Source organism: Pseudorasbora parva, chromosome 6 (assembly GCF_024679245.1).
Source record: "Pseudorasbora parva isolate DD20220531a chromosome 6, ASM2467924v1, whole genome shotgun sequence".
Lineage (NCBI taxonomy): Eukaryota > Metazoa > Chordata > Actinopteri > Cypriniformes > Gobionidae > Pseudorasbora > Pseudorasbora parva.
This window is the reverse complement of record NC_090177.1, coordinates 11,199,803-11,213,507: the sequence shown is the minus strand read 5'-3', so window position 1 is coordinate 11,213,507 and position 13,705 is coordinate 11,199,803. Positions and strand designations below refer to the sequence as shown.

The window sequence follows — 13,705 nt, the reverse complement described above, 5'->3', positions numbered from 1 at the left end:
GATCATGTCCATTACTTCACGACCACAGTCGTCATCTGATTTCTACTTAACTGATAATACAGATCATAATAATGCGTTCGATTTATATAGCGCTTTTCAAGGTACTCAAAGGGGGGAAGGGGGGAATCTCCTCAACCACCACAAATGTGCAGCATCCACCTGGATGATGCGACGGCAGCCATATTGCGCCAGAATGCTCACCACACACCAGCTGATTGGTGGAGAGGAGACCGAGTGATGAAGCCAATCAGGATATGGGGATTTTTAGGAGGCCATGATGGACAGAGGCCAATGGGCAAATTTGGCCAGGATGCCGGGGTTACACCCCTACTCTTTATCGAAGGACATCCTGGGATTTTTAATGACCACAGAGAGTCAGGACCTCGGTTTAATGTCTCATCCGAAAGACGGTGCTCTTTGTCAGTATAGTGTCCCCATCACTATACTGGGGTGTTAGGACCCACACAGACCACAGGGTGAGCGCCCCCTGCTGGCCTCACTAACACCTCTACCAGCAGACACCTGGTTTTCCCAGTTGGTCTCCCATCCAGGTACTGACCAGGCTCAGCCCTGCTTAGCTTCAGTGGGAAACCAGTCTTGGGCTACAGGGTGATATGGCTGCTGGTTCATTCATTCATTCATTCATTCATTCATTCATTCATTCATTCATTCATTCATTCATTCATTCATTCATTCATTCATTCATTCATTCATTCATTCATTCATTCATTCATTCATTCATTCATTCATTCATTCATTCATTCTAAACAGACACAGAAATTAACATGTAATTTACTTGAAAATACATGTGGACGTAATTGATTTCTACTCATTTGTCCCTCAGGAGTCGTATTTTGCCATTGTGAAATTGATCTACACTGTTGGTTATGGAGCATCTCTGCTCTCTCTCTCTGTTGCTGTGGTAATACTGCTGCTCTTCAGGTACCGTTTTTGGTGGACAAAAAACTCAAACGTGCCACTGATGAAACCTTAATGTTACTGTAAAAAATATTATTTTAATATAGCTAGTCTCTTTTGTGAGTAACTTTTAGCATATATCTAGATACTTTTTCCAGATAAACCTGACTCTTTATAAGTTGAAATAAGCCGGTAGCTTATAAGCTAGTTACTGTAAAAGTAAAAGTACTGTTAAACTAAACTAGTTGAAGTGGTTACTGCCCCATTTGAAGGAGGTTGTATTTACAAATAATGCTGTTTGTGTTATAGGCGATTACACTGTGCTCGAAACTACATCCACATGCAGCTGTTTTTCACCTTCATCCTAAAATCTGTGGCTGTTTTTATCAAAGATGCTACGCTGTTCGCCAGTGACGACACGGATCACTGCACACTCTCTACGGTGAGTCCGTCACACCAGACCTGACAGACTAACTGTTGTTTCCTGTGAAAAGTACAAACCTGACCAACTTCTCACACACACACACACACACACACACACACACACACACACACACACACACACACACACCCCACTTCTTACCTCATGGAATCAATGCAGCTATATATATTAATACATTTTAAAGTGTAATTTATTCCTGTGATGCAAAGCTGAATTTTCAGCTTCATTACCTTAGTGAAAGTGGTCCACTTCGTAAGTGGTCTCTTAATTTTTTCCAGAGCTGTATATTTGAAATACATTTATTTTATTCCATTATTTTATTTGCTTGTGCTAAAGTGCAACTATTGCAAGTATATTTTATGTAGATAAAAACTAATATATACTTTAAGTCTCAAGCGATTTATCAGCAGATATGTTAATAGTTTTGTAAAATAAATGTATTTTAAATACATTTTGGAATAGTTTTTTCACAAGGGTAGCCCAGTCTTTAGTGTCAAACTTCAGAAATCGTTCTATGATGATGATTTGCTGCTCAAGAAACATGTCGGACTATTATCAATGATGAAAACAAACAGTTTTGCTGCTTCATATGTTTGTGAAAACTGTAGTTTTTTAATTTATAGAAAATACTGGAATTAAGCACCTTTTATGCTACACTGTAAACCCAAATAAGTTGGGCTAAATATTTTTTTTATAAAATTACATACATTTTTTTTAAGAAGGCAGAACGATCAAGTTTTGAGTCTGGGTACTCATGCATGTTAATTGCAACTGTTGAGTTAGCTAACTCGTATATTTTGATAGACATTAACTTTTAAGAAATGCACTTTTTTGAGTTTTCATGAATGAGATGTACTTACTGAATGAGTACAGCAGTTTAAAAAATGTAACTTATATCACCGTTATTGTAACCCTCCAAAAACCCATTAAACTCTTCTAAGTTAGCATAACAAAGCATAAAAGCATTTCCCTGACCATTAATCTTGTATGAAAAACATGATATAACAATTCATTCTCTCTCTTTAGAGTGCCATGGGCAAAGCATGCTGGGGAATAAAAAATTCCACCCCAGTTTCAGTTAAACTTAATTTATTCTGAATCAGGAAATTAGTTCATTCAACTCAAAACAATGAAAGAGTTCAGTTTACTTGAAATATGTCAGTGCTGTGAACTGTGTAAAAGAAAGTTCTAAATACTCATAACAGTTCATTTAACTGAACTTGTTTTTATTTTTTAAGTTTTTCCTACTCAAACCATTGAGGAATATTGAGCATTAGGTTTACTAAAAAGAACAACGAAATAATTTCAAGGTTTAGAAGAGTCTTAGACCCTATTTTGTACATTATTCATGAAAAATTAATTGACTTCTTCCAGAGTCCTCGATAGCTGCATTAATTTTTTTATGTAGAAATATTCTCCTTCCTGTTTCCTGCTGAGTTCATACTTTCTCCACCTGCTTGTCTCCTTCCTCTCCAGTTTTTTTGCTGTCATGCCCTTTGTGTCATTCTCTCTCTCTGCAGGCGGCCTGTAAGGCGTCTGTGGTGTTTTGTCATTATTGCATCCTGACTAATTTCTTCTGGTTGCTGGTTGAAGCCGTGTATCTGAACTCTCTGCTGGTCTCTGCCTTCCTGCGCAGGCGGCGCTGTCTGTGGGGTTTCGCTCTGCTGGGCTGGGGTGAGACTCTCTTATCGCCGTCTGACTCTCTGTCCCTATAACCATCACCGCCCTGTCCTCTCGCACGCTCTCAGCTCTGGCCATCTCAAATTAGTTTTATTTAGTGTCAACTATGTGAGTTATTAAAGGAACAAAAAGGCAAAAGGAGAAATTAGTCCTTATTCTCTCACTGAGACAACTTTTTTTTCATCCTTCAAAGATTGTAAAACTAAAAGTTTTGCAATATAGGACAAATAACACTTGAAAAAAATAAATACGAATTACCACTATATCCAGCAGAATAGTGACCAGAAATCACTATAATATCATTTAAAAAACTATTTTGCCAATTGTTCTTATGAAAAATTGTATTTATTACTGAAGTATTTAGGAAATTTGGTTTCTTTATTTTAAGGTGTCAGTGCTACATTGTAATTGTATATTTATGTACTGCAAAACAATAATTAACTACATGTACTCACCAGAGGGTTAGTTGCATGTAAAATTTGTAGTTTTATTACTACTGTAACCACATAACACATTTGTATTTGGACAGATACTGAGCGGATTCTCAATACTAGTATCTTAAACGCCTCTGATTGGTCATTATTTTCAACAGAAATCCCAGTGATTGGCTAGAATAGTGCTGCAATATCGCATTCACACACTCAAATATAACAAACATATTTACTTACTTGGCTTGTTTTATTTAACAGTACAAATTCTATGTTACACTTACACGTACACAAATGAAAGACCAAGTTTTCCACTTTCAGTTTAAAACAGCATCATGTACAGGTGCTGGTCATCAAAAAGTTGATTTATTTCACTAATTCAATTCAAAAAGTGAAACACTATATTATATTCATTCATTACACACAGACTGATATATTTAAAATGTTTATTTCTTTTAATTTTGATGATTAAAACTGACAATTGAGGAAAATCCCAAATTCAGTATCTTGAACAAGTGTCAACCTCAACATCAGTTGAGGGCTGCAACAACATCAGTGTTTTAAATGACAATATCCTGGCCAGACTACTGTTGTCAGTGATATAAGTTTTTGACATTAACATGGCATGATCTCTTAATGTCTAGTGACATATCAGGGCCATTTTATGATTTAATGAAATATATCTTTTTTTATGTAAGGTTAATTCAATGCCATATAGTCTAATCAGGTTAACATTCTTCATTTTGAACAAGCAATTTGACATGTTATCATACAAGAAAATATTTTACAAAATATTATTGGCTAACCAGAAGATGGTTTTGTTAAATCCATGAAATGCTCAAAGTAGTTGTTTTTTAATATTAAACAGGTCCTCACCCCGAGCACATGCTTTACACTTCACCACAATGGTCACCTCCAAAAACACTAACATAACACAAACTTTTAAATACCAACATAACATTAAACATTAAAAAGTCTCTAAATTTTCTCACCTTGTTAAAAATGCTTAAAATAGCACTTTATTTAAACATTTACTCGAATTCAGCCACTTTGCAAAGCATGATAGGAAGTGAATGTCCTGTTTTGATTGGTTTGCTTGATTGAAACATGTTATTTGAAAATAAAAACATTAAGTTATGTCAAAGAGTAACACTTTTAAGTCAATCTAACATGAAGTAATTACATTTTAACCAGAAACCTGATCTAATGGTGTTAAACCGAGATTAGTTGCTTAAATAAAGTGAACAGCATCATAAAATCACAGCAAAAACCAGGAAGGATCGATGCTCACTGTTCCCTGAATGGAAGTTCCGAAGTACAAAACTTAAATCACGTGAGCCAACTCACTAGACATAATGACACTCGATAAATGTTTTTAAAATACAAACCATGATTGTATTGAATTTCAGCATAAACACACATCGCTCGATGGGTAATGAACATAATATAGCTAAAATGTATAATTAATTCAATACAACTGAAATGTAGCACATAAAAAGCAAAGTATTTATCATAATGTAAATATGTATAAATAACATTACAAGTAATTTTAGAAAGATATCAGCTTTGCTGTTGTTTAGAAATACATACCAATAGTGATGTTGTACAATGAGAACATTGTCTTCTATATTAAAACTAACCAACTTAAGATATTAAATCTTAACCCCAAACTTTTGAATGGTAATGTAAGTGTCGTGATCACTTCGTCTGGCGTTTTATTTTTGCAGTAATGATCAAATGACTGTACATGATGATGCCTGTTTCTTGGGTACTTAAGCTATCATCATTTATGGTTCTGAAGTCTATTATTTTTCTCATGTTAGCAGCTATTATAGTCTCAGTGGCTCCAATCAGTGAAGTGCGGCATGATACTTCTGTTGTTCTATTTCTCAATTTCCATTTATATTCTGTCTGTCTCGCTCTCCTCTGGTCTCCGGGACCCTGGGAGGGCTGAGAAGTGTCAGAACAACTCTCGTGATTGGCACCTCCATCGTCTTTGATTTGAGCAGACAATTGACAGAACAAACTGTTCAAATGACATTGTAGATGAAGTACTCAACATAGAGCGAATATAACTAAATGTGCAAATCATTGTTCTCGTTTGTCTACACATTCCTGATCTTATTGTGAATGATGCATGATTACAGTGTATGTTATGCTAATTAATTAATATATACCAAAGCAGAGATACATTCTGATATATATATATATATATATATATATATATATATATATATATATATATATATATATATATATATATATATATATATATATATATACATATACAAATTGTGAATAAAAACAGAATGCAATAATGTTGAAGTTTCAAATTTCAAATATCTTATTCAGAATACAACATAGATGACATCAAATGTTTAAACTGAGAAAAGGTATCATTTTAAGGGAATAATAAGTAGATTTTTTTACATTTCATGGCATCAACACATCTCAAAAAAGTTGGGATAAGGCCATGTTTACCTCTGTGTGGCATCCCCTCTTCTTTTTATAACAGTCTGCAAATGTCTGGGGACTGAGGAGACAAGTTGCTCAAGTTTAGGAATAGGAATGTTGTCCCATTCTTGCCTAATAAAGGCTTCTAGTTACTCAACTGTCGTAGTAGGTCTTCTTTGTCGCATCTTCCAACTGTCGCCAAATGTTTTCTATGGGTGAAAGATCTGGACTGCAGGCTGGCCATTTCAATACCCGGATCCTTCTTCTACACAGCCATGATGTTATAATTGATGCAGTATGTTGTCTGGCATTGTCATGTTGGAAAATGCTGAAAGAGATCACGTCTGGATTGGAGCATATGTTGTTCTAGAACTCGGATATACCTTTCAGCATTGGTGCCTTTGCAGATGTGTAAGCTGCTAATGACACACACACTCATGCAACCTCATGCCTCATAACAACTTGGGTTGTCCTTGTCCTCTTTAGTCCGGATGAAATGGCGTGTAATTATTCGTCTGACCACAGAACAGTTTTCCACTTTTGATTTTCTGGCCTTGACCCTTACGCACAGAGATACCATCTGTACCAGATTCTCTGAATCTTTGGATGATATTATGCACTGTAGATGATATATATATATATATATATATATATATATATATATATATATATATATATATATATATATATATATATATATATGCTTTTTACGATCAATTCCTTAAGTTTTAAATCAAGTCCTGTTTTGCATCACATTAGGAAAGTTAAATGTATTTCAAACTGCATTTCATGATGATATTTAGGAGATCTGCTAATTTCTATTTTAGAAATATGGAAAGCATTTGAAAATGGCCTTTTTCTGGTGCAAATATGTTTAATACTTTATGAATGCTGTCTAATTTCCATAAAAAATATATAATTATAATTTCTTGAGTTATGAATTTAAATTGTACTCTAAAAGACACTTAATATTTCATGCAGCACAGCTCTGAATATTCTTTTAATATGTTTCTTTCTGAGCATCGTTGAAATAAGTCTGGATCAAAGAGATTCTACATTCAGTGCCATTATCATGATCATCACTAAAAGTATATTATCCATGCTTTTTTTACAGAGTTGCATTAAACACTCTCTCTGTTCTGAGTTTATTGTGATTTTGACTTTATATCTCACAATTCTGACTTTATAACTCACCATTCTGACTTTATATCACACAATTCTGACTTTATATCTCACTATCTCACAATTCTGACTTTATATCTCACAATTCTGACTTTATATCTCACAATTCTGACTTTATATCTCACAATTCTGACTTTATATCTCACAATTCTGACTTTATATCACACAATTCTGACTTTATATCTCACAATTCTGACTTTATATCTCACAATTCTGACTTTATATATCACAATTTTGACTTTATATCTCACAATTCTGACTTTATATCTCACAATTCTGACTTTATATCACACAATTCTGACTTTATATCTCACAATTCTGACTTTATATCTCACAATTCTGACTTTATATCTCACAATTCTGACTTTATATCACACAATTCTGACTTTATATCTCACAATTCTGACTTTATATCTCACAATTCTGACTTTATATCTCACAATTCTGACTTTATATCACACAATTCTGACTTTATATCTCACAATTCTGACTTTATATCACACAATTCTGACTTTATATCACACAATTCTGACTTTATATCACACAATTCTGACTTTATATCTCACAATTCTGACTTTATATCTCACAATTCTGACTTTATATCTCACAATTCTGACTTTATATCTCACAATTCTGACTTTATATCTCACAATTCTGACTTTATATCACACAATTCTGACTTTATATCACACAATTCTGACTTTATATCTCACAATTCTGACTTTATATCTCACAATTCTGACTTTATATCTCACAATTCTGACTTTATATCTCACAATTCTGACTTTATATCTCACAATTCTGACTTTATATCTCACAATTCTGACTTTATATCTCACAATTCTGACTTTATATCTCACAATTCTGACTTTATATCACACAATTCTGACTTTATATCACACAATTCTGACTTTATATCTCACAATTCTGACTTTATATCTCACAATTCTGACTTTATATCTCACAATTCTGACTTTATATCTCACAATTCTGACTTTATATCTCACAATTCTGACTTTATATCTCACAATTCTGACTATATCTCACAATTCTGACTTTATATCACACAATTCTGACTTTATATCTCACAATTCTGACTTTATATCACACAATTCTGACTTTATATCTCACAATTCTGACTTTATATCTCACAATTCTGACTTTATATCTCACAATTCTGACTTTATATCACACAATTCTGAATTTATATCTCACAATTCTGACTTTATAACTCACAATTCTGACTTTATATCTCACAATTCTGACTTTATATCTCACAATTTTGACTTTATATCTCACAATTCTGACTTTATATCACACAATTCTGACTTTATATCTCACAATTCTGACTTTATATCTCACAATTCTGACTTTATATCTCACAATTCTGACTTTATATCTCACAATTCTGACTTTATATCTCACAATTCTGACTTTATATCTCACAATTCTGACTTTATATCTCACAATTCTGACTTTATATCACACAATTCTGACTTTATATCTCACAATTCTGACATTATATCTCACAATTCTGACTTTATATCTCACAATTCTGACTTTATATCACACAATTCTGACTTTATATCTCACAATTCTGACTTTATATCTCACAATTCTGACTTTATATCTCACAATTCTGACTTTATATCACACAATTCTGACTTTATATCTCACAATTCTGACTTTATATCTCACAATTCTGACTTTATATCTCACAATTCTGACTTTATATCTCACAATTCTGACTTTATATCACACAATTCTGACTTTATATCTCACAATTCTGACTTTATATCTCACAATTCTGACTTTATATCTCACAATTCTGACTTTATATCTCACAATTCTGACTTTATATCACACAATTCTGACTTTATATCACACAATTCTGACTTTATATCACACAATTCTGACTCATTTGGCCTTTTTTACTGATAAAATTGTGTGTTGCCATAAGTTTTGTTGTATCAATAAAAAAATAAAAAAATCTGCCTTCAAGTCGTTTCCATACATAATTTTGCATATGTTGCAAATTATATTGTGTCTTTCGTATCCCAATTATTTGTCAAAATCAAAATGCAGAGTGAGATAATTCAGTTTGATTGACAGGAGATCTGACCAATCATAATCCTCCATCTGCTAGTGACCTGTCACCACACATTAAAGAGCCACAAAACTGTATTTATTATTTAAAAAATTACAAAGTTTAAGAGTTAAGACTCTTATTACTCGCTTTGTCCTGTCTGTCAGCGCATTGTCAGTGTCTTCTCTGCTCTGTAAGGTATTTTTCACTGCATGAAAACATGTGGCGAGAGAGCGCCATGGCTTGTTGACTACAGGAACAGTAACTAAAGGGGGCGGGTCTTTGTGAACAGTCAATTTACTGCTTATTATTTTAACAAATAATAGGCCTATTAATTCATTAATTAGGAAATAATAATACATTTAAAATTGTGTAAAAATTTTGACATGCATTTCCATCAGCTATAATGGTAAACATTTTGATGCACTAAACCTTTTTTCCCCCAAAAAAATCCATAGATGGAAATCTGGCTAATGTCTGATGTTTATGTTTTACGTGGTGTATAAAAGTCAAATAAACCACGCAAAATCCAATCAGAGCAGTCAGACTGAAACAGATTTCCAAAAAGGAGATATGAATAGGATTTCAAACCACCTATGAATGTAACCTGAAACAGATTAGCAAAAATCGACCAGCTAAATCTGCACAAAAATTGGATTTGAGACGAGGCTTAAGATTCTCTTTTACTAACATCATAATCTTTTTGTCTCTCTTTCGTTTTTTCCTGCAGGTGTTCCATTGGTCTGCATCGTCCTCTGGATCAGCTCCAGAGTGTATTTTGAGGACACAGAGTAATTGAACGTTTTCTCTCTACCTTAAGTAGTGGTTCTCGTGAGGGATTTAAACAAGCCCCTAATGCCAAACGCACACTACAAGACTCATTCTCCTCGTCTTTGAAGGTTTCGATCAGCCGCTAGTCCCAGATTGCCACCTGTGAAAGACCCTTCTGAATGAAAGATTCACTTATTATAAAGCAATGGCTTTTATCATTTGCTGCTTTATTGCATCTTACATGGTTAAGACATTGAAGTTGTCTATAGGAACCTGGGTGGTGTTTTTATTTAATTTTTTAGGTGCTGGGACATAAATGAAGATTCTCCTTATTGGTGGATCATCAAGGGTCCCATTGTAGTATCCATAGGGGTAAGAGAACGCATGAGGACATTGATGGATGAATGAATGGACTCACACACAGCTTTTTTCATGTCTGTTTTTGTGCCCAATCAGGTGAACTTCCTTCTCTTCATGAACATTATCAGGATTCTTGTGCAGAAACTAAACCCTCGCTTGATCCAGTTCAACAATTCGGCTCAGTACAGGTACATGCCAGCTGCAACAGAAAACACAAACCCATGAGCCGGGACATCTGAAGGGACACTAGTGGCATGTGTGGAGATGAGTGGGTGTTTTCAATTCCTGCTCTGTGGGAGATAAGAGGCAGGTTTGCGTGGGGGATTGTGGGATTGCTAGCGTTGAGAGCTTTAAAATAACCCTAACAATTTACTGGGTTCTATAGCTCAACTATAGTAAATGCATTAGGTATTATGAACTAAAAGCATTAAGCATGTTTATTTTAATACATTTTAAAAATGTTATTTATTCCTGTGATCAAAGATGAATTTTCAGCATCATCTCTCCAGTCTTCAGTGTCACATGATCCTTCAGAAATCATTCTGATGTGAGGATTTATTGACAAAGAAACATTTATTATTATTATCAGTGATGAAAACTGTTTTTGCTGCATAACATTTTTGTGGGAACAATTATCCCACTCAAACATCTGTTGTAAGATAAAAAAAAAAAAAGAAATGAATATACTTTTATTGATCACGCATGCATTCAATTGATCAAAAGTGACAGTTGATCAAAAGTGACAGACAAAAGATTCCTATTTAATACATGCTTTAATAAATGCTGTTAACTTTAACTTTCTGTTCATCAAAGAATTCTAATATTTTGCAGCACTCATTGATTAATAATCAATTATAAATGTTTCTTGAGCATCAAATAATCCTATCAGAATGATTTCTGAAGGATCATGTGACACTAAAGACTGAAGGAATGATTCAGAAAGTTGAAACCTACTTTTTAACATTTATCTTTCCATCAACTGCAGTAAAAAATGTGTTGTCATCAGGTAACACTTTGCTTCATATGATAACATTGATATTATTTAGAAATAATTATTTAGAAATTATATCTTATGCAGTGGAGAATAAGCATGTGTTGATAATGCATGTGTAGGAAAGAGGAAATTGATTTGTGTTCCCAGAACGGCGATCGACACGTCATTGTAACTGTTCGGATCGCCTGATAGTTTTAAAGTGCCGTGCATTTGTTCTTTCGGCCTCGAGCACCTCTACTGTACTGCCAATCCCCTGTAGAGTGAGCAGATGTCATGACAACAGTCACTTGGAATAAAATAGCTTTAGCTGTTTTAGGTATTTTACTAGATAACCAACAAGCTTTAGAAAGCCAACTTACTGATCTACATTTTACAAGTATTATTATTACTGCAAACACTAAACTCGGCTTAGACTTTCAGACTGTTCTGACTCAGGTTGTTAAATCTTTTTACACTGATCCGATGTCTATCATGCTAAAACGTGTTATCAGCACGCTAAGTCTTAGCTTGTTAATTTGTGCTAGCAACTCTTAATTCACGCTCATGTTGCTCCAAACCTGTATGAGTTTCTTTCTTCTACTGAACACTAAAGAAGATATTTTGAAGAGTGTTTGTAAGAAACAAAGCAGATAGAACAACCATTCACTACCATAGTATTTTTTCCCCTACAATGGTAGTGAATGGTTGCTCTATTAGGTTACAAACATTCTTCATTATATCTTCTTTTGTGTTCAGCAGAACAGGTTTGGAACAACATAAGGATGAGTAAATGATGACAGAATATACATTTTTGGGTGAACTATCCCTTTAAGTATCGGCTTTCTGATTGTTAATTTTCTGAACAGCATCATGTGTAATGTAGCTTTTTTTCACTAGGAATTTCGCAGTTAAGCACGATTATTTAAAAAATACGTTGAAATAATGCAGGCTGACGGCTTAAACAGAAGCAAAATCCAATTTTCTTTGAGATGAAACAGAAACATGTCAAAAGGGTACATCTTTTACGATATGGAACCATGGTGGTACTGTGGTTTTTGGGCATGTACAAAGGTAGTACTATGGTGTTATTTGAAGTACATTGGTATATGATTATGTTAATCAATTGAAAGATTAACAATAATCACAAACCATTCTTTTGCCAAGTCGTATAGTTAATTGGCCAAAATGTAGGCTGTTGCCAAGCAACAATCATATTTCTTCTGTTTTTATATCCACGTGTCAGGATCATTTCCAGTACATTTTTGTTCATGTTTAAGAGCACTGACCTGCACAGATTATCTGGAGAGAGAAATGTGTATGTGTTTGGCTATTATGTGTCTTGTGAATGCTGTTATCATGAAAAGACTCTTTTTTGCCCAAATGAGGGTTTGCTGCTGTTGAGTTTATACTCATGCATATGCAGATTTCCTGTGAATGACAGCATATGCTCTCAAGAATCTGAAGTTTCTGCCAGATTACTTGACGGCTTTGCATTAAAACAAATTGCACTGTGTGCAGTGGTGCTATCATAGTAAAACACCACGGATTAATTGATCCGTGAATGAAATGTTAATGTGTTTAACACTGAGGGACCTCATCTACATTTATAGTAAAGGAATGTAATCCACTGTGAAAAAAAACGTCATTACATTTCAGTGAATAAAGTTTTGATTTCAGACAAAGCTATTGTATAGAATAAGCATATATATATATATATATATATATATATATATATATATATATATATATATATATATATATATATATATATATATATATATATATATAGTATAAGTATTCAGACCCCCATACATTTTTCTCTCTTTGCTATATTGCAACCATTTGCTAAAATAATTTAAGTTTTTTTCTCTCATTAAAGTACACATAGCACCCCATATTGACAGAAAAACGCAGAATTGTTGACATTTTTGCAGATTTATTAAAAAATAAAAACTGAAATATCACATGGTCCTAAGTATTCAGACCCTTTGCTGTGACACTCATATATTTAACTCAGGTGCTGTCCATTTCTTCTGATCATCCTTGAGATCACGCTACACCTTTATTTGAGTCCAGCTGTGTTTGATTATACTGATTGGACTTGATTAGGAAAGCCACACACCTGTCTATATAAGACCTTACAGCTCACAGTGCATGTCAGAGCAAATGAGAATCATGAGGTCAAAGGAACTGCCTCAAGAACTCGGAGACAATTGTGGCAAGGCACAGATCTGGCCACGGTTACAAAAAATGTCCGCTGTACTTAGATTCCTAAGAGCACAGTGGAATCCATAATCCTTAAATGGAAGACGTTTGGGACAACCAGAATCTTTCCTAGAGCTGGCTGTCTGGCCAAACTGAGCTGTCAAGGGAGAAGAGCCTTGAGGTGAGAGAGGTAAAGAAGAACCCAA

General features: G+C 34.0%; 1 protein-coding gene across 3 annotated transcripts in view; it reads left to right on the top strand.

Moving 5' to 3' along the window:
• The window catches only part of ghrhrl (growth hormone releasing hormone receptor, like), a 58,571-nt gene that overhangs the window by 35,130 nt on the left and 9,736 nt on the right, over positions 1-13,705 (top strand). For all 3 annotated transcript variants that reach the window (XM_067445591.1, XM_067445590.1, XM_067445589.1), the window contains 6 exons: positions 845-942; positions 1,228-1,360; positions 2,881-3,034; positions 9,921-9,981; positions 10,264-10,333; positions 10,418-10,509. In XM_067445591.1, the coding sequence (XP_067301692.1) occupies positions 845-942; positions 1,228-1,360; positions 2,881-3,034; positions 9,921-9,981; positions 10,264-10,333; positions 10,418-10,509 (608 nt within the window). The remainder of the gene's footprint in view (positions 1-844; positions 943-1,227; positions 1,361-2,880; positions 3,035-9,920; positions 9,982-10,263; positions 10,334-10,417; positions 10,510-13,705) is intronic.